Raw genomic sequence first — 21,293 nt, forward strand, 5'->3', positions numbered from 1 at the left:
GGTGCCGGCGGGCGGTGGCGCGGCGGGTGGGGGCGAGCTGCAGCACTGGCCGGCCAGTGCGGTGGACTTCCTAAGCAACTTCCAGGACAAAGAGGTGCACGGGCGGGTCCTGGACGTACTGCTCCTCCATCGCCTGGTCCTCCTGGAGGTGCCCAGTCTGTTCCAGCAAATGCAAGAGCTCGGCTTGGCCCGGCGGGTGCCTGACAGCCTCTTCCGCTCGTTGCTCAAACGCTACCTCGCAGCTGTCACCTCTGGCGTGGGTCCCGGGGCCCCCGTCCTCCCGCGAATCCTGCCCAAGCATGAGCAACCTGGCCTGGATTACTTCTACCCGCAGCTGCAGCTGGGCGTGACAGAGCCCGTAGTGGTCACCCAGGTATGCCATCCCCACCGCATTCACTGTCAGCTCCGGAGCCTCTCACAGGAGATTCACCGCCTCTCCCAGAGTATGGCCCAGGTATACTGGAGTTCCACCAGGATGGGAGACGAGAACTCTAGCAGTGTCACCTGGGGGGAGAGGGAGGAGAGCCCAGACAAGCCGGGCTCTCCGTGTGCATCTTGTGGCTTGGATGGACACTGGTATCGGGCGCTCTTGCTTGAGACCTTCCGGACACAGCGCTGTGCCCAGGTGCTTCATGTAGACTACGGAAGGAAGGAGTTAGTGAGCTGTAGCGGCCTCCGGTACTTGCTGCCGGAATATTTCCGAATGCCTGTTGTCACCTACCCTTGTGCTTTGTATGGACTCTGGGACGGTGGGAGAGGCTGGTCTCGGTCACAGGTTGGTGACCTGAAGGCACTGATACTGGGCCAAGCAGTGAATGCAAAGATTGAGTTTTATTGTTCCTTTGAGCATGTGTACTATGTCACCCTGTATGGAGAAGATGGGATTAACCTTAACCATGTTTTTGGAGTGCAGTCAGGCTGTTTGGCTGACCGATTCCTTCAGAGCCAGGGAATAGAGGAGGAAGAGGAGGAGGAAGAAGAACCAGCCATTCAGTCCCAGGCTCTTCCTGAAGAAATGGATGAAGATATTTCCCTCCCAGCCTTGCGATCTGTCAGGCTAAAGATGAATGCCTTCTATGATGCCCAGGTAGAGTTTGTAAAAAGTCCTTCTGAGTTTTGGATTAGATTGAGGAAACACAACAGCACCTTCAGCAAGCTGATGAGGAGAATGTGCAGTTTCTACTCCTCAGCCAGTAAACTGGATGGTGTAGTTTTGAAACCTGAACTTGATGACCTGTGCTGTGTTAAATGGAAAGAGAATGGCTATTATCGGGCCCTAGTCACCAGATCAGATGACAAGAGTGTGGACATCTTCCTAGTTGACCGGGGCAATTCAGAAAGCGTGGACTGGTACGATGTGAGGATGTTGCTTCCTCAGTTTAGGCAGCTACCAATATTGGCTCTGCAGTGCACCCTAGCTGATATTTGGCCTTTAGGAAAAACTTGGAGCCAGGAGGCAATCTCCTTTTTTAAAAAGACGGTACTTCACAAAGAATTAGTTATCCACATCCTTGATAAGCGGGATTATCAGTATGTTATTGAGATTCTTGATGAATCAAGAACAGGGGAAGAAAACATTAGTAAGGTAATTGCTCAAGCAGGATATGCCAAATACCAGGAATTTGAAACAAAGGAAAATATTCTAGTAAATGCCCCCTCTGCAGGGCATGTTTCAAACCATTTTCCTGCAGTGACTAAGATATCTTCTGCCCAGAAGGTAGAAGGAGAACAGAAAGCCAAGAGAGACAATAAAACCACATCTGTTTCACAAGCTGTGACCAACACAAAAGGTGTTTCAAATGTTTTAGCCGAACTCATTGCACCAGAAGAGAAAAGCACATCTGTTTATTCTTCTCTTACACAGAATTTCTTGGAAGTTAAACCAGGCTCTCTTTGTGGAGGAGAACTACCCGTTGGAAGTACAATCGAAGTCAAAGTGTCTTCTGTTGAAAACCCGGGCTATTTCTGGTGCCAATTGAGTAAGAACATACAAGAATTTAAAACACTAATGTGTAACATTCAGGACTATTGTGAAGAAACACCTGCTCCTTATCAGGGAACCACCCCTGCTTGTTTGGCAAAGCGGGCAGTAAATGGAAAGTGGTCTCGAGCTCTGATTAGTGGGGCTCAGTCTTCAGAGCATGTTAAAGTAGTATTTGTGGATTATGGAGACAAAGATACGGTATCCGTGAAGGATATCTATTCAATAAGTGAAGAGTTTCTCACGGTTAAGGCTCAAGCTTTTAAGTGCAGTCTTTATAATTTAATTCAACCAACAGGTCCTAATCCCTTTGTTTGGGATGAAAAGGCAATACAGGCTTTTAGTGAATTTGTAGATAACGCAGGCCAAGATAATCTGGATTTAAAATGTACAATATTTGCTTTGGCCTCAATACGTGATGAAGAACTATTTAACATTGTGGATTTGCTAACACCCTTTCAGAGTGTCTGCCATTTTTTGGTAGAGAAGAGACTTGCAATACCAGTAAAACTTCAAATGCCACTGGAGTCCTCTGTTCAGCTACATTCCTACTACTATTCTACACACGATATGAAAATTGGAAGTGAAGAATCAGTGTATATAACACATGTTGATGACCCTTGGACATTTTATTGTCAGTTGGCAAGAAATGCAAATATTTTGGAACAGTTGTCATGTAGTATTACACAATTAAGTAAAGTTTTGGTTAATTTAAAAACATCTCCTTTGCTCCCTGGAACCTTGTGCCTGGCCAAGTATACTGATGGAAACTGGTATAGGGGGATAGTAATAGAAAAAGAACCAAATAAAGTCTTTTTTGTTGATTTTGGCAATGTTTATATAGTAAGAAGTGATGATTTGCATCAGATTCCTTGTGATGCATATGATGTCTTACTTTTGCCCATGCAAGCTATTAAGTGTTCATTATCTGATATTCCCAATAGTATACCAGAAGAAATTACAAAGTGGTTTCAGGAGATTATTTTAGATAAGTCATTGAAAGTCTTAGTTGTAGCCAAAGATCCAGATGGAAGACTGATTGTAGAACTGTATAATGACAGTTTTCAAATTAATGCTAATATTAACGAGAAGTTAAGGCTACTTGGTTACAAAAATAGAGAAAGGAAAAATGAAAGTGAAGCACTCCTCTGTACAACTGAAACTCTCAAAGAAAAAAATGAAGATATCAAGTTGTCACCTCCAGAGTATGTAAGTCAATTGGTTGAGAACAAATTATATAACGTAGAGATTTCGAGAGAGTCACATAAACCTAAAATCAGTTCAGCCTGTACAGAGGCCAAACTTTTACAAAGCTCAACAAAGACAAACATAGTCACCCAATATTGGGAGTCTGCAGGAAATAGAAATACTCAGGCGTTTCCATTAACAGCAGAAAAAAAAGAAGACATTCTTGCTGTGTCACCTTTGAAAGCCAAAAAAGTAGAAGCTACTTTTTCAGAGAGAAAAATAGGAGATACATGTAACAAAGTGTCTCTGCCAATGAAATTTTGTGAGTTCCCACAGAAGACTATAATACCTGGCTTTAAAACAACTGTGTATGTTTCTCATATAAATGACCTTTCAGACTTTTATGTTCAGCTAAAAGAAGATGAGGCTAAAATTAACCGTCTTTCAGAAAGATTAAATGATGTTAAAGCAAAGCCTGTATATTATCAAGGCCCAATTTTGCAAAAAGGAGATGTTATATGTGCCGTTTTCTCAGAAGACAATTTATGGTATCGTGCTGTGGTCAAGGAAAAACAACCCAATGACCTTCTCTCTGTACAGTTCATAGATTACGGTAACATTTCTGTGGTTCATACGAACAAAATAGGTAGGCTTGACCTAGTTAATGCAATATTACCGGCATTGAGTATTCATTGCTCCTTAAGTGGCCTTTGGGTTCCTGACATTATAAGCTGTAAGGAAATGACACATTACTTTTCCCATAGGACTGATGAGGCTCAAATTAGATGTGAATTTGTTAAATTTCAAGACAGATGGGAAGTTATTCTTGCTGATGAACATGGGATCATAGCAGAAGATATGTTGAGCAGATACACTTTCAGTGAAAAATCTCAGATAGACCTTTCTACCCAAATAACTGAAGGTGTCTGTTTAAAGTCTGTAAACAAATCAAACATTGACACTTCAGTATTTCTTAATTGGTATAATCCAGAAAAGAAGACAATAAGAGCTTACGCTACTGTCATAGATGGGCCTGAATATTTTTGGTGTCAGTTCGCTGATACTGAGAATCTTCAATATTTAGAAGTAGAAGTACAAACCATTGGAGAACAGGTAACCGATGGGAGAAATCATATCCCATGTCCTCATGTTGGAGATCCTTGTATAGTAAAATATAGAGAAGATGGGCATTATTATAGAGCACTTATCACTAGTATTTGTGAAGATGATCTTGTATCTGTCAGACTTGTGGACTTTGGAAACATTGAAGACTGTGTGGATCCAAAAGCACTCTGGAACATTCCTTCCAAACTTCTGTTGGTTCCCATGCAAGCCTTTCCATGTTGCCTCTTGGGATTTAATATTTCAGGAGATGTATGCCCTCAAGAGGGAAACGATTATTTTTATGAAATAGTAACAGAAGATGTGTTGGAAATAACAATCATAGACGTCAAAAAGGATGTTTGTGACATCCCTCTAGCAGTTGTGGAGTTAAAAAGCAAAGGCCAAAGTATTAATGAGAAAATGAAGAAATATTCTAAAATTGGTATTATGAAGAACAGTCTGCCTCATGAGAAAAATGGCCCAGAGATAAAGGGAGCTCTTGGGTCTCCCAGTCCTGATGTTGGACTTAACAAACGAAGTAATAAAGCTACACAAGATAAAGCATTCTTTGTGGATCCACAGACAGATGAACTCTCTGAAGGATTTGAAAAAGATTTAAACATTGTTGAAACCAAACCAAATAAATTATCTGACCTCAAAACTGACAATATTTTTATAGCTTTTGAAAACTCATGCAAAGATAAAATCAGTACTGAGATACTGGAAGGTGATGCAGAATGTCATTTGGTTGACAAAACAAAGTTTGATGATAAATACCTAGTTGCTGGATTTAACACATTATTGCCACATGTTAGTGAAACAAAGGAGGTAATAGAACTAAATCCACTTGAGGTACCACTTTCTCCTGACAATGAATCAAAAGAATTCTTAGAACTGGAATCCATTGAGTTACAGCATTCTCTAGTTGGAGATGAAGAAAAAGAAGATCCATGTCTGGTACCACCTATTGGGCCACTGTGCCAGGACTGTGACACAGAAGCCACCCTCCAACCATTTATGATGCAGCTTCCCCTCAACTGTGAGGCTGAGAAACATCCAGAACTAGAACTACCCATTGTTCAGTTGTCTCTAGAGGACAAACCTAGTTCTTTGTCTTTAAAGGTTAGTGATAAAGTCCACGAATCTATGTGTGCTGAGGACTTGAGAGAGTTAAGTTGTGTGGAATCTTTTGATGACCAACACAGGACACCACTGCATGAAATGAATTGTGATCCCCAAATGCAGATGGAAATGAATATATATAAAGAAGAATGTGCAGAATATAAAAACAAGGATGCTATTTCATCACTGACACCATTGTGTTCTGAAGAACCCAGAGATGAAAGGAAACACAGTAATGGTTTACCAGACGATGCCTCAGGTATGTGAACTTTTTACTTTTTTACTTATAAGTTTAACTTAATGTCTTTCAAAGATTCTTCTTACTTTTTTTTTTTTTAGAGGTTTTTGCCATAGGGCACATGCCCTCAGAGAGAGAAAGTGAGAATTCACCCCCCAGGAGGGATGGCCATACCACAATCCCTTTTTCTCTTATTTTCCTCCTGGAATCTTGGGCACACATGTACATGCTCCTAACATGATCATCAAGCCACCAGATCCAGGACTTGAATCACTGTTGGCCATGTGAGAGTCCAACGATGTAACCATTGTGCCATCTACTGGCCCCAGGTTCTTATTTTTATCTATTTGTTTATTTATTTTTAGGAAAAACATGGTATTACTAAACCCTACTGTAAGTATACATTTACAGTGGGGATCATTTTACCAGGTTTTTTCTCAGTATAGGAATTTTCTTAGTTGTATTATGTATGAATTTTACCATTCATCTAGAAAACCTTTAAAAAATTAGATTTAGGGAACCTATATTAATTTTAAAAAGTTAACAGTCCTGAGTAAAGCTAGGAAAACAGCTAGTCTATTAACTTGTTTATGAGTTAAGAATTTAAAAGGTACCTTGAATTACTAACTTTTTATTCTCAATGACATGCTTCTTAAATGTCATTTTTATATTAATTTGAACCATTGTACAAAAAGAGAAAAAAGTAGAATAACGAGAATGAAAATCACCTCCTCTTACCACCAAGAAATGACTATTAACACCACAGAGTATTTCTTGCCATCTTTTACCTTTTTTGTGTATATCTGTCCTTAAACAGCTTAAAAAAGTTAATACAGACTGTACTATCACACAATGTTGAATGCTGCATTTTAGTCTCTTAAAAGTGATTTTAGACTGGGACCAGCAGATGGCGGAATGTTTACATCACTGTACTCCCACATGGCTGACCTTGGTTTGAGTCCTGGACCCAGCTACTTGAAACTCACACTAGGTGCATGTGCTAGCATGCCCAAATTCCGAGAGGAGAATGGGGGGAAAGGATTGCTTTGTGGCCATCCCCCTGGGAGGTGATTTCTTGCTTTCTGTCTCCCTGTCTCTCTCTGTCTCTCTGGTGAGTGCACATGCCCTACTGCAAAAATCTTTCAAAAGTTCTTTCAGACTATTTTAATTACATTATATCAATCTTAGGTGTTTAAATGCCAACCATGAACAAAGTACATGTAATAAATTGTTTCGTACTTAGTAGGTCTTCTGTGCATACTTACCAAAAAAAAAAAAAATTAAAGATTGTATCTTCAAAGATTATCGGGGTTATCTTAGAAAACACTCTATCCCAGAAGCTGAGTTACTCTAGGAATAACTAATCTGGACAAATAATTTTGCAGGATACAAAATACTTTTAAGTACATGACTTATCTTGACCTTTATATAATGATGCACTCTTCAAAATGGAGCTAAAGAAGTTAGACATTAATAAATCCATACATCTTTCTAATACTTTCACTTTACAAAACACATGTACATAATTGATTTTCTTTTCTTTTTTCTTTTATTGGAGAAGTTTTTAGCTATAGGGTGCGTGTGCTCGCCAGAAAGACAGAGAGAGACAGAGAGACAGAAAGCGAGAAATCACCCCCCAGGGGGATGGCCACACCGCAATCCCTTCTCCTCCCTTCTCCTCTCGGGATCTTGGGCACGCATGCACACGTGCCTGGCGTGAGTTTAAGCCACCGGGTCTGGGACTCAAACCACGGTCGACCACATGGGAGTTCAGTGACATAGCCATTATACTAACTGCTGGTCCCCATAATTGATTTTCATAACCACCTTTATATATTTTTTTTATAGTCTAGTGATATACCAACTATGTGGTTTGTCCTTGTTCCCTGAACTAAAACATTAAAGAAGAATAAAGAAAATGTAAGAGAAACCTCTAAGGTCGATGGAATCTCTGTTGAGTCTAGTTCATCCAGTCCTTAGACCCAGAGGTACTCACTGCAGTCGTGCATTTGGTTCAGCCTCTCTAAATCAATGGCACTGAAACCCAGACCCTGCTCAAAGATGGAGTTAAGCTCAGGGATCTTGGCCTTGATAGTAGGAATACTTGCATCCTTATTAAATGAGAAAGACACATAGTGCATCAAAGGCTCATGTTGAGGTCTGTGATGAAATCACCGTCACAAGTGTTAAAGTTGTGCTAGAAACCTACTAGGGAGAGAATCTGCAGGTTTTTCTTGGTCATATTATTTCCCCCCATTCATTCCTCTTTGACTATATACTAAGAAATCCAAAAAGGAAAACCATGTATCTTCTATTTAAATATGTATACATATTTTATAATTATTGTATCTAAAATTAATGCAGGTTGATCATCCCTAATATGAAAATATAACATTCAAAATGCTATAAAATCCAAAACTGAGTCGCCAACATGATGTCACAAGTGGAAAATTTCACAGTGGACCTCATGTGGCAGGTCACCGTCAAAACTGCAATTCAAAACTATTGTATATATTCAGGCTATGTGTATAAGGTGAATATGAAACATAAATGGATGTCCTGAACTTGAAAATCTAGAAACATAAGTGCCTTCTCAGTCCCATCCCCAGGATATCTCATTTTGTATATGAAAGTTATTCCAAAATCCGCCCAAATCTGAACCACTTCTAGTTCCAAGCTTGTCAAATAAGAGATGTCAACCTATGAATATCTTATTATTGATATTAATTCCATGATATTAAAACATACAATAATGCTTATAAAATTATTGTAATGACTGTGTTAAAATAAGTATATGTTTAAAAATATAGATATTAAAGTCAAAGGTGTGTTTATATATGTACATATATAAAGATGTAAATGCATGTATGTGTATATGTATATATGAGTGGAGTGGAATTTAGAAAGTTCATAAAAATGGAACTAACATGCAAGTTTTTTGTTGCAAAGTATTATGAAATCTATGCAGTTTTTTTTTTTTTAATATGCACTTGTCCATGAACTTTTGAAGATCTCTCATTTAAAGCTTTCAGAAACAAAGCTTAGGTGGTTATTTCAAATGGCAAGAAATGGAACTTTTTAAGTTCAGGAACATAGTCATATTGATGATGTTTAAAATATAGCTTTCTAATAGCCAACTACATCAGCCATGTGAATCTTCCCAGAGCTGTATCTGGCCAACTCTTCATGGATTAGGAAAAGGAAATCTAAGAGGTAGAGGGAAAAGTTTTTGACAAAAGAGAAACATCCTGTCAGTCAAGGCTCACACCATTCTGTTCTAGAAACAACCTCAAAGAGAAAAATAACATAAGGTAATTTATGTTTTGGTTAACATGGGGAAGGTAAATATTTTTATGAAATTAGCATGTGTGATATAAGATGTACTATAATGGAAAAAGCTAAACTAAATAACCGATCAGATGTTTTTTGACAAGGTGTCAATAAGTTATTGTTTTAGCCGCAGTCATGGAAAGGTTCATTGATTTTTAATTTTCTTCTTTCAGAGTGATAGGAAGGCAAATCAAATGAGAATGCTTCTAACTTTCAGTCATAAATTTCCATCATCATGTACTTCTCCTTCTCTAGCTGCCTCCCGATCCAGTGATTTTTTTTTTTTTTTTGGAGAGGTTTTCGCTATAGGGTGCGTGCATTCGCCAGACAGACAGAGAGAGACATAGAGACAGAAAGCGAGAAATCACCCCCCAGGGGGGATGGTCACGCCGCAATCCCTTCTCCTCCATTCTCCTCTCGGGATCTTGGGCACGCACGCACACGCGCCCGGCATGAGTTTTAAGCCACCGGGTCCGGGACGCGAACCACGGTTGACTACATGGGAGTCTAGCGACATAGCCATTATGCTAACTGCTGATTCCTCCAGTGAATTTTGACACTTAGAAAGAAGAAAACAGGCCAGCTGCATGGCCTAATGGTTGCTGAACCAGATTGCACCTGGCCAACCAAACTGTTCAAGTGTGGCTTGAGAAACACACCAGATGCATGTACATGCATGCTCGAAGTCCTCACAGGATTAAGAATGAAGGTGAGGGAATTGCAGCATGTGTTAAGACTGAGGAAGTTTGGCACAATCCAGGAATGTTTCAACTCTTGCAAATGATGAAGGAATCATCAATGCTTTTGGAAAAGCTAGTGAACTCCACTGAGCAAGAGTTCACTTTAACTATAGGACTACTGATATCTCGTTCTCCCAACTCACAGGGATTTTGTAAGGATTATTCACAAGGATCAAAGCATTAATTCTTTTTTAAAATATATATATATAATTTACATTTAATCACCGCATATCTTTACAGTATACAACATGGTTTTTCCTGCATGAATATAGTGTATATTAGTCAAGTCAGAGACATTACCATACATATTATTTCAAGAGATAACTTTTCATTTTTGTGCCTCTTCAATGTTCTGTTCATTTTTTTCCTGATTCCCTGCCTCCCACCCTCTATTACACACCCCCTATTACCTACCCTCTTCTCTTCTATCTCTAGTATCTGTAGTTGCCCCCCCCCCCATTCTTATATTTTCCAATCTTTCAGTTTCTGCTGTAGAGTGCAAACATCCGGTATATATTAAGCAGGGTCTTAAACTGCCTGTCTTTTGTAGTATGGCTTGCTTCACTTAGCATTAAACCTTCCATATTTGTCTACATTATATCAAATGTCAGGGTCTCATTGTTTTTTATGACTAAATAGTATTCCATAGAGTACCTGTGTCATATTTTTTCAATCCCACTCATCTATTCTTGGACATTTGCGTTGATTCTAAGACCTAGCAATTGTAAATAGTACTGCAATAGAACGGATATGCTGCATTAACATGGATGTGCAAGTGTTTTTCCAACCGAGGATTTTTTATCCTCTAGATAAATACCCAGGAGTGGAATCACTAGGTAGTATGGTAGTTCTATTTATAGGTTTCTGAGGAACCTCTGTAATGTTCTCCACAGTGGCTATAGTAATTTACATTCCCACAGTGTAGGAAGGTTCCCTTTTCACTGCAGCCTTGCCAGTACTTATCTGTCTTTCTTTTCTTTAAAAAAAAAAAAAAAAAATCTTAGCCACTCTGATTGAGGTTAAGTGGTGATTCATTGAAGTTTTGATTTGCATTTCCCTTATGGAAAGAGCTATTGAGCATTTTTTCATGTGCTTCTTGGCTGCTTCGCACATTTGCCCATCTTTTGATTGGTTATTTTTTCCTGGTAAACTGCTTGAATTCCCTGTATGTTCTGCTTATCAGTCCCTTATCTGAAGCATAGTTTGCAAATATATTCTCCCATTCTGAGGATTGTCTCTTCACACTAATTAATATTTATTTTGCTTTGCCAAATTTTTTAGTCTGAAATAGTCCCACTTATCTATTTTTGCAAGTATTGCCTGTGCCTTGGGGAGTTGTTTGCCTACTCCAATGTGTCCAAGGGTTTTCCCTATGTTTTCCCTTGGTAGTTTTATAGTTTGAGGTTTTATGTTTAGATCCTCGATCCATTTTGATTTGATTTTGGTTAATGGTGAGAGGTAGAGGTCCAGTTTCAGTTTCCTGCAGGTGGATATTCAGTTTTCCCAGCACCATTTGCTGAAGAGATTTTCTTTTCCACACTGGATTGTTTTGTGCCCTTTGTCAAAAATCAGTTGGCTGTATGTTTGGGGGTTTATTTCTGGGTTCTTTACTCTGTTCCATAGGCCTACCTGTCTGTTTTTGTGCCAATAGAATGCTGTTTTGATTTTCACAGGTTTGTAATATATTTTGAGGTCAGGAAGTGAGATACCTCCTACTTTATTCTTTTTGCACAGTATTGATTTGGTGATAAGGGGACTTTTATAATTTTTTTCTATTTTGGTAAGGAATATTTCTGGTAGTTTGATCAGAATTACACTGAACTTTTAGATTAATTTGGGTAGGATTAACATTTTGATTATATTTATTCTCCCATCCAGGAACATGGGATGTCTTTCCACTTTTTTGTTTCAATTTTTTCTTTTCTTTTCTTTTCTTTTCTTTTCTTTTCTTTTCTTTTCTTTTCTTTTTCTTTCTTTCTTTCTTTCTTTTTTCTTTTTTTTGGGTAGTTTTTCTTGTAGATGTCTTCTTTGGTTAGGTTTATTTCTAGTTATCTTATATTCTTATATTTTTTTGTGGCTATTGTAAATGAGATTTCTTTCTTCAATTCTACCTCAGTTTGTTCATTGTTGGTGTATAAAAATACTACAGGTTTTTATATGTTGATTTTGTATCCTACCACTTTATTGTATTCATTTATCACTTTCGGGAGTTTTCTTGTAGATTCTTTTGCATTGTCTATGTATATCATCTGCAAAGAGAGATCATTTCACTTCTTCTTTTCTTATTTGGATGCCTTTTATTTTACTCTCTTGTCTGATTGCATTGGCTAGGACTTCCAGTATTATGTTGAACAGAAATGGAGAATGTGGGTAGCCTTGTCTTATTCCAGTTTTTAGTGGGAATAAAAGCTTTTCCCCATTCAGTAGGATGTTGGCTATGGGTTTTTCATATAGGGCTATTATTGTGTTAAGAAATGTCCCTTCTATGTCAATTTTGCTGAGTCTTAATAATGAAAGGATGATGTATTTTATCAAATGCTTTTTCTGTATCAACTGATAATGATCACACAGTTTTATCTTTCCTTCTGTTAATGTGATGTATTACATTAATTGTTTTGCATATGTTGAACACCACCCTTGCATCCCTGGAATAAAGCCTACCTGGTCATATTATATAATCTTTCTCTCTCTCTCTCTCTATTTATTTATTTATGAGATTTTTACTGTAGGGTGCACGCACTCACTAAGAAACAGGAAGAAACAGAGAAGAAAGTGAGAAATCACCACCTGGGGGTGATAGCTGTGCCACAGACCCCTGTCCTCTATTCTCTCTGGATTTGGGGCACACATGTACACATGTACAGCGTGAGTCTCAAGCTACTGAGTCTGGAACTCAAACTGTGGTTGGCCACATGGGAGTCTAGGTAGGGCCTTAACCATTATACCACATGCAAGCCTCTATATAATCTTTATAATGTATTGTTGGGTATGATTTGCTAGTATCTTGTTGAGAATTTTTCTATCTATATTCATCAGGGATATTGAGCTATAGTTCTCTCTCTCTCTCTTTTTTTTTTTTTTGTTACATCCTTGTCTGTTTGGGAGATCTGGGTGATAGAGGCTTCATAGGATGAGTTTGGGAGGGTTCATTCCTTTTGGATATTTGGAAATAGCTTGAGCAAAATTGGAGTTAGCTCTCTAAAAGTTTTGTAGAATTCTGAAGTGAAGCCATTGGGACCTGGGCTATTCTTTGTTGGGTGACTATTACTGTTTCAATCTCCTTACTTGTTACGGGTGCATTCAGGCTTTCTAGTTCTTCCTTATTTATTCTTGGTAGAATACATGTATCCAGAAATTTGTTCATTACTGTAGGATTTCTTTTTTGTTGGCATATAGTCACACATAGTAGTCACTCATGATCTTTGGTATTTCTCTTATGTTTGTTGTAATAGTGCCTGTTTTATTGCTGACTTGATTTATCTGGTTTATTTCTCTGTTCTTGATTTAGTTCCAGCTAATGGTGTGTTTATTTTGCTTATCTTCTCAAAGAATCAGCTTTTGGTTTCATTTATTTTCTTCATAGTTCTTTTATTCTCTATTTCATTTATTTCTACTCAAATCTTTATTATTTTTATTATTCTGGTATTTTTCAGGGTTTTTGTTGTGTTTTTCCAGTTCCCTGTTAGATTGTCTATTTACCACCATTCCATTTTTTTTTCTTGTGAGCACTAATTGCTATGAGCTTTCTTTTTATGACTGCTTTCGCTGTATCCCATAGGTTATGAGAAATCCTGTGCTCATTATCATTGGTTTCAATGAATCTTTTTATTTCAGTCTTAACTTCTTCAGTAGCTGTAAAGTTTCTTAAGGATAGACTGGTGAGTTTCCATGTGTCTGTGTATTTTTGAGGCTTCTTTCTGCAGTTAATTTCAAGTTTAATTCCATTGTGGCTGGAAAACATGCTGGATATAGTTTCTATACTTTTTAATTTGTAAAGGCGTTTTTGTGCACTATCATGTGGTCAATCTTTGAAAATGTTCCATATGGGGGTGAGAAAAATGTGTATTTAGTGGTTGTTGGGTGAAAAGTTCTACAGACGTCCATCAAGTCCATTCAATTTATGGAATCATTTAAATCCCCTATCTTTTTGCTTATTTATTTATTTTTTTTGTCTAGATGATATGTCCAGAGAAGACAGTGGGGCATTGATATTCTCAATGTTTAGTGAGTTGCAGTTCATCTCTCCCATTAGATCTAGCAGTCTTTCTTTTACATTTGGGTGTTCCCATGTTGGGGTGCATAGACATTTATAACTGTAATATCTTCTTGGTGAACAAGTCCTTTTAGTATTATATAGTATTAGTATTTGTCTCTTTTTAGAGTTCTGGTCTTAACTTCTATTTTGTCTGATATCATTATCACAACTCCAGCCTTCTTTTGATTTCTATTTGCATGGAATGTCTTTTTTCTAGCCCTTTACTTTCAGTCTATGTATATCTCTATCAGTGAGGTGGATTTCTTGCAAGCAGCATATATAAGGCTTCTTCTTTTGTTTTGTTTTGTTTTTTAAATCCATTCATCCAGTTTGTGTCATTTATTTGGAGAATTTAATCCACTGACATTCATCATTATTATTGATGTTTTTGGACTTATCTCTGTCATTTTGTAAGTCATTTTCTTGATTATTTTGTGTTCTTTTTTTCTCTGTTTCTCTCTCTTTAGTTTTCATGTACAGTGCTCCTTTTAGTACTTATTGAAGAGCTAGTCTACTGTTGGTAAATTCTTTCAGGTTTTGTTTATGTGAGAATGGTTTTATTTTTCCTTTGCATTTGAAGTATAGTGTTCTTGAATGAAATTGTTTTTCTTTTAGTGTTTTGATTGTCTGTCTATTCCTTCCTTGCTTGCATTGTTTCAGTTTAGAGGTCTGACCTTACCTAATAGGGTAACTTTTGTAAGTAATTTGATGTTTCTCTGTTACCATTTTTAGAATATTAGCCTTGTCTTTGATTTTTACCAATCTGGCTATAATATGCCAGGAGAATGATCTCCTTATGTTGATTTTATTTTGCATCCTTTGTATTTCCTGTGTCTGAATATCTGAATGTTTAATAAGCAAAACATTTGGAAAGTTTTCCGTTAAGTATTGCATAGAATAGATTTCCTATGCCCTTATCAGATTCTTCACCTTCTGGAATACTAGTTATTCAGGTGGTTAATGGTAGTTAAAAATAATAATGTGTTTCTGCTTTCTCATGAAATGTTCAGCAAAGTTCAGTATATGCACAGGAAGGTAAGAAATTCTGATCGATAGGCAAATATAGACAAAAAGAGATGTTTACAACCACAGGTCAGTCTTTTGACTCATTGTACCATTCCTTTTAGCATCTACACAAGCACAGTTATAATTCAGTTACCTCTGGGAGATAAATATAAGTCTGATGTGTTATTTCATCTCATATGCTCCCGAATTTCTCTACACTGCACTGGGAGGTGCAATAGATTACTACTTGGCTCAGTGGTTTGGTAGTAGGATCTGTGAAAGTATGCCTGTAGGTTCAGACCTAGAGACCTATTTAAATCACAGAATTTCACTCCCTTCCCCACCTCTTCATATAATTACCAGAACATGAAGGACTGGGAAAAAAGTGGGTTGAGTAATCCCACAGATGATTCTGATATAATTAGCCATCCCTACACCTACCTCATGGTAGAACCATTGACCACCTTACTCCAAAATGAGCTTATTCTGGCAGACATCTTTTGAAGATTCTTTTTTTTTTTTTTTTAAACTTAAACCTTGGCCAGTTATTTTAGCCTTCTAAAAGTTAAATGACTATGGATGCTATGTAATATATGAACCCACATATGTAGTTGGGATCTAAATACCTACAGATAATCTATACAAGGCAGTTATTTACTTTGTGAAAACCACGTGTGGTAATAATTAAAGCATTTCTAATATAGTGAAGTTGCATTCATCCCTTATTGCTTAAAATAACACATTTCCACTCCCTGAAGTAATTCCTCCATAAAAACAATGTTCCTTCAGAAACATGGCATTGACTTATTTTTCTAGCACTTTTGGAAAATGTTTAATAAATAATGTTGTAGTGTACTCAAAAGCACTCGACGAATCTCAATAATTAATGAAAATAGCATTTTAGGAAATCTAAAAACAAAATCTAAACACTGAAAACATTAGACTAGATTAATGGCATAATATGCAAGATAAAAATGTGTTTATCTTTTGCACAGTGTGGGTTGGGGCAGAAGAAGAAAAGTGCTTAGAAATAAAGAAGAGAAGACCATTACATTTCGATGAACTGGAACTCACATAATTAGTCAGAACTAACACAATTAAAAGTGCAACTGCAGGTTAAAGCATTCATTTTTGTCATTTTTGTTCTTAAACATTTATCAGCGATTAGATTAGTACCAAAAAATAAAGTTTCTTAAATATGTCCCTGGGTCATTGAATAGTCAACTAAACCTCAAATAGTAATTTAGAGCCACAAAAGATTTTACATCCAGGAAAAATGAACCCAATAATTTCAGAGATCTAATTCACCTTATTCATTAAGATAGAAAAGTAGATTTACAGAGTTTCAACAAAAGAACGGATACAAAACAAAGCTTCTGATTAACTTTTCATTGTTTTTAGTTTCCTGATAGTGTGTGTACTTACTAGAGAGAGACAGAGAGAAAGGGAGAAGGTGTAAGCACCTCCCAAATGGGTGTAATCACACTGTACTCCCTTCTCTTTAATTTTTCATGTGCACAATGCACAAGGGCCTAGTGTGATTTTCAAGCCACCAGGGCCAGAATTAAAGCTGCATGGTTCAGCCATGTGAGATGGGCTCTCTTAGCCAGTAGGGTGTGGGAGCAGCTGATGGTTACATGTAATAATGGGGGACTAGCAGATGGCGTAATGGTTATGACATTGGTCTGTATTGGCTGGCTCAGCAGCTGGATCCCAACATGACCAACAATTTGTTCAAGTCCCAGCAGCTTGAGAAATAAACCAGCCGTGTGTGTGTGTGTGTGTGTGTGTGTGTGTGTGTGCGCAGACACATAGTTGACTGCGGTTCAAGACCTGGGCCAGAATTAAAGCTGCATGGTTCAGCCATGTGAGAGGGGCTCTCTTAGCCAGTAGGGTGTGGGAGCAGCTGATGGTTACATGTAATAATGGGGGACTAGCAGATGGCGTAATGGTTATGACATTGGTCTGTATTGGCTGGCTCAGCAGCTGGATCCCAACATGACCAACAATTTGTTCAAGTCCCAGCAGCTTGAGAAATAAACCAGCCGTGTGTGTGTGTGTGTGTGTGTGTGTGTGCGCAGACACATAGTTGACTGCGGTTCAAGACCTGGACCCAGTGACTTAAAACTCATGCCAGACACATGTGCATGCACGTCCAAATTCCTGAGAAGAATGGAGGAAAAGGGACTGTGGCATGGCCATTCCCACTGGGGTAGGTGATTCCTTGCTTTCTGTCTCGCTGGCAAGCACACGTACCCTATAGCAAAGATCTCTCTTAAAACAAACAAACAAACAAACAAAGGTATATACTAGCTTTATCATGAGAATTTTCACTCACAGCTTGCTGCTTTGCTACAGGAATGGCAATTGTATCTATAGACAACACTACCTATAATAATAGTACCAGTTTTTATTAATAATTTTTAATCTTAAAATTCATACTCATGAACCAGCTGGTGGTGTAATGGTTAATGCAGATGTATTCCATATGACTGACTGTATGGTTCAAATCCTGGGCCCAGTGGCTTGATAAAACATGCCAAGTATATGTGTGCCAAAGTCCTGAAAAAAGGGAGAAATGGTGGGAACCAGCAGTTAGTGTAATGGCTATGTCGCTGGACTCCCACGTAGTCGACCGCGGTTCGCATCCCGGACCCGGTGGCTTAAAACTCACGCCGGGCGCATGTGCGTGCATGCCCAAGATCCCGAGAGGAGAATGGAGGAGAAGGGATTGAGGAGTGACCATCCCCCCTGGGGGGTGATTTCTTGCTTTCTGTCTCTATGTCTCTCTCTGTCTGTCTGGCGAGCACACACGCCCTATAGTGAAAATCTCTCCAAAAAAAAAGTGGAGAAATGGAGAAGAAGGAATTGTGCCATGACCTTCCTCCATGGGATGGTGCTTTCCGCTCTCTCTTTCTCTGGCAAGCACACATGCTTTCTTGATTTTTTTTTTTCTTATATCAGATTCACAGCCTAAGTACCCATCAGCAGGCGAAATGAATAAAGATAATGTGTATTTGTGTGTGGGGGGGGTGTGTACTGAAAAATCACATTGTACTCACTCAAATATGTACTGTTATATGTTAATTTTAAAAATCAGATTTGCATCATTATGAGGAGTAGGTGGGTGAGAAAAGCTGTAAGAGATTATATGGGAAAAGAGCAGTGGAAGAATTTAAAATAAAATTGAGGACAGGAGACAGACTAAGAACATTTACCAATATACTATTACATGATGTTGAGTATATAGAATTAGTAAACACAAGTTAGGAAAATGCTTGCTTGTGTATCTCACATTAAAGAATTCAGAGGTCTGTATTGGCTGGCTCAGCAACTGGATCCCAACATGACCAACAATTTGTTCAAGTCCCAGACCCAGCAGCTTGAGAAATAAACCAGCCGTGTGTGTGTGTGTGTGTGTGTGTGTGTATGTGTATGCCCCAAATCCTGAAAGTTGGAAGAGAAAGAGGATTGTAGCATGACCATTTCTCATGGGGGGGGGGAGTACTTTGTCTTCTTTTTTTTACTTTTGTCTCCCTGTCTCTCCCTAATGAGCATACATGCCTTCTAGAAAAAAAGAAAAGGAGATATGTATTAAGTCTTACTCTATTCAATTTGCCAGCTCAACCACAAAACACCTACACTTTGAAAGGATTTGCTGTTGGATCCAAATGTGTTGTGTGGTCAAGTTTAAGAAAAACTTGGTCTAAATGTGAGATTTTGGAAATAGCTGAAGAAGGCACAAGGGTAAGTGAAGTTTAAGTATTTATCCCAAAACGTACTAGCAGACTCTTAAGGAAATGTTACCAAATTTATCCGACTAGAGAATGCAATTGAACAAACATTTACTTGCTCATTACCTCTGGTAATTTGATGTCATGTAAAAATCATTTTTTAAAAATTTTTTATTTTATTTAGTTTTTGCTGTAGAGCATGTGTGTTCATCAGAGAGAGACAGAGAAGGAAAGCGAGAAATCATCCCTCAGGGAAGATGTCGATGCCACAGTCTATTCTCCTCTCGGGATTCTGGGAATGCAAGTGCACGTGCTCAGTTCTTTTTTCAAGCCACCAGGTCCAGAACTTGAATAGCAAAATTGGCCATATGGGATCCAGCCATTGTAACCATCACACCACTAGCTGGCCCATATGTAAGAATCCTACCTAGCAAGAAATCATTTTAGGCACTTTCATCTCCTTTACCCTCAAAATCCTGTTAGTCACCAAGCTTCACACTTTTTACTTCTCTTTTTTTGTTGTTGTTAAGGTTTTTACCATAGGTGTGCACTTGCTGGAAGGAGACAGTGAGAAAGATAATGAGAAATCACCCTGCGCGGGGTGGCCATGCTGCATCCCTTTTCCTCCATTCTCCTTCTGGGATTTTGGAATGTACACACATGTTCCTGACATGATTATCAAACCTCTAGGTCTGGGACTTGAACTGGAATCAGCATGTGGAAGTCCAGCACCTTAGCCACCATGCTACCTATTGGCCCCATTTATCTTTAATTTTTGAAATTTGTTTCTTCCATGAGAAAGAGAGAAAAAGATAGAGAGATGGGCACTCTTACCAGTCTTTAAGCTGAGCTCTACCCCCAGCCTCAGTGAGCCTGGATCATGGACACACACGTGGATGCATGCCTAGCATACACAGGGAGACTGCCAGATATTAACTCATGACCTTCCCGTGTGGATCCAGCCTTACAGAGCATTGCCTTGTCATTGCATCTCTTAGTTGGAAGTTTCTTTTTTTTTTGTTTTTTGTTTTGTTTTGTTTTGTTTTGTTTTGAGAGGTTTTTGCTATAGGGCGTGTGCGCTTGCCGGAAAGACAGAGAGAGACAGAGAGACAGAAAGTGAGAAATCACCCCCTGGGAGGATGGCCACGCAGCAATCCCTTTTCCTCCATTCTCCTCTCGGGATCTTGGGCACGCACACACACATGCCCCATGTGAGTTTAAGCCACTGGGTCCGGGACTCTAACCGTGGTAGGCTACGTGGGAGTCCAGCGACATAGCCATTACACTAACTGATGGTCCCACTTGGTGTATTTCTTAAATTGTAGATTCCTGAGGCTTGGGCTGCCTGCTGATTCAGAATTTCTGGGGGAGGATTCTGGAAATGTTTATTCTTATACCACTGAAATTAGAAAATCAATGGACTGGAATATAAAAGTCAAGCTCATTTACATGATAGGATGTCCTCTAGGTTTGGGCATCCATGTACCTCTCCAGCCTTAGGTCTTCTTTAGATTGGGTTGTTAGGAAAGTCATGATGTATTTTTCTATTTTTCTATACAAAAATATGTGATGACTTACCCAACAATCTAATATTTTATACTGCTCGACTTCACTTACATATACATATTTTGCGAGGTTCTTTCCTCCTCTGAAGGGTGGGTTGGACAGAGGCACAGGGAGTTGGAAAAAGATGCGAGGTAGTGGTGTCTGTTTATTAGCTGTGTTTACTAGGAGCTCACAGAGTTCTTGGCAGGCCTGCAAAGCCCACAGCGGTGCTCACGAGCACTTCCTCCCTCTTGGAGCTAGTAACACATGTAGACAATGCTCACAGAGCAGCTTTCTCTCTTTCACTCACCACACACGGAGCTGACCCGAGCCAAGGCCGAGCAGAGCAGGGCTAGCTAGCAGGAAAGTCCTGAGCTAACAGGGCAGCACTGTGTACATCAGTGCTGGGCTGAGCAGGGCAGCTCAGCGCTAGCTGACCAGCTGCTCCTTTAATCTTAAAGGAGCTGAAGACAGTAGTGACTCATTGCAAAACCCAGACTGTCACACATGCACATGCACGTCGCAGTCAGTGGTATAAAACTGAAAGTCATCATTACATAACAAGCATGCAAGCGCAGTACAACTAATAACGTAAGTTGTCTACCCTGTGGCCTTCAAACATGATAACATAGGAGGCGAGGGAGCCAAATTAAACCATCCTCACTCCATTTGCAATGCAATGTGCCATTATGCTCATTGCTTTGAGGAATTTAATAATGCAGTCCTAGTTTGCCTGTATTACATCCCATTCCTAAACTGATTAATTCCTATTTGTCTTAAAAGATTTACTTTCACTTTTGCCTATTTCAAAAGTATGCACTAACAGTATTTTTCTAAATTCTCCATGTCTTCATTCCCCCCACAAAAAAGCCTTATGCTTTAATTATTTTCCTGTTCATCCTGCTACAGAAATCAGTACTTCCTACATTGTATTGTAATTTGTTTAGAGGGATTTTCTCCCCTAAGATTTTGAACTACCTGAGGTCTAAATTTTATCCATCTTTGATCTCCAGGGTGGATACTCAATATAAGTTTGTTTAACTGAAGCAGG

The 21,293-nt window shown here is 38.8% G+C and overlaps 1 protein-coding gene across 2 annotated transcripts in view; it reads left to right on the forward strand.

Moving 5' to 3' along the window:
* Nucleotides 1–21,293, forward strand: part of TDRD6 (tudor domain containing 6) — a 29,203-nt gene that overhangs the window by 1,690 nt on the left and 6,220 nt on the right. The window contains exons 2-3 of one of the 2 annotated variants that reach the window (XM_006149078.3): nucleotides 914–5,654; nucleotides 18,586–18,710. In XM_006149078.3, coding sequence (XP_006149140.1) covers nucleotides 914–5,654; nucleotides 18,586–18,710 — 4,866 coding nt within the window. Of the gene's footprint in view, nucleotides 5,655–18,585; nucleotides 18,711–21,293 lie in introns of both variants that reach the window. The other variant, XM_006149079.2, reaches the window with a different exon arrangement.

This window comes from Tupaia chinensis, unplaced genomic scaffold (genome assembly GCF_000334495.1).
Source record: "Tupaia chinensis unplaced genomic scaffold, TupChi_1.0 Scaffold000252_1, whole genome shotgun sequence".
Classification (NCBI taxonomy): Eukaryota; Metazoa; Chordata; class Mammalia; order Scandentia; family Tupaiidae; genus Tupaia; species Tupaia belangeri.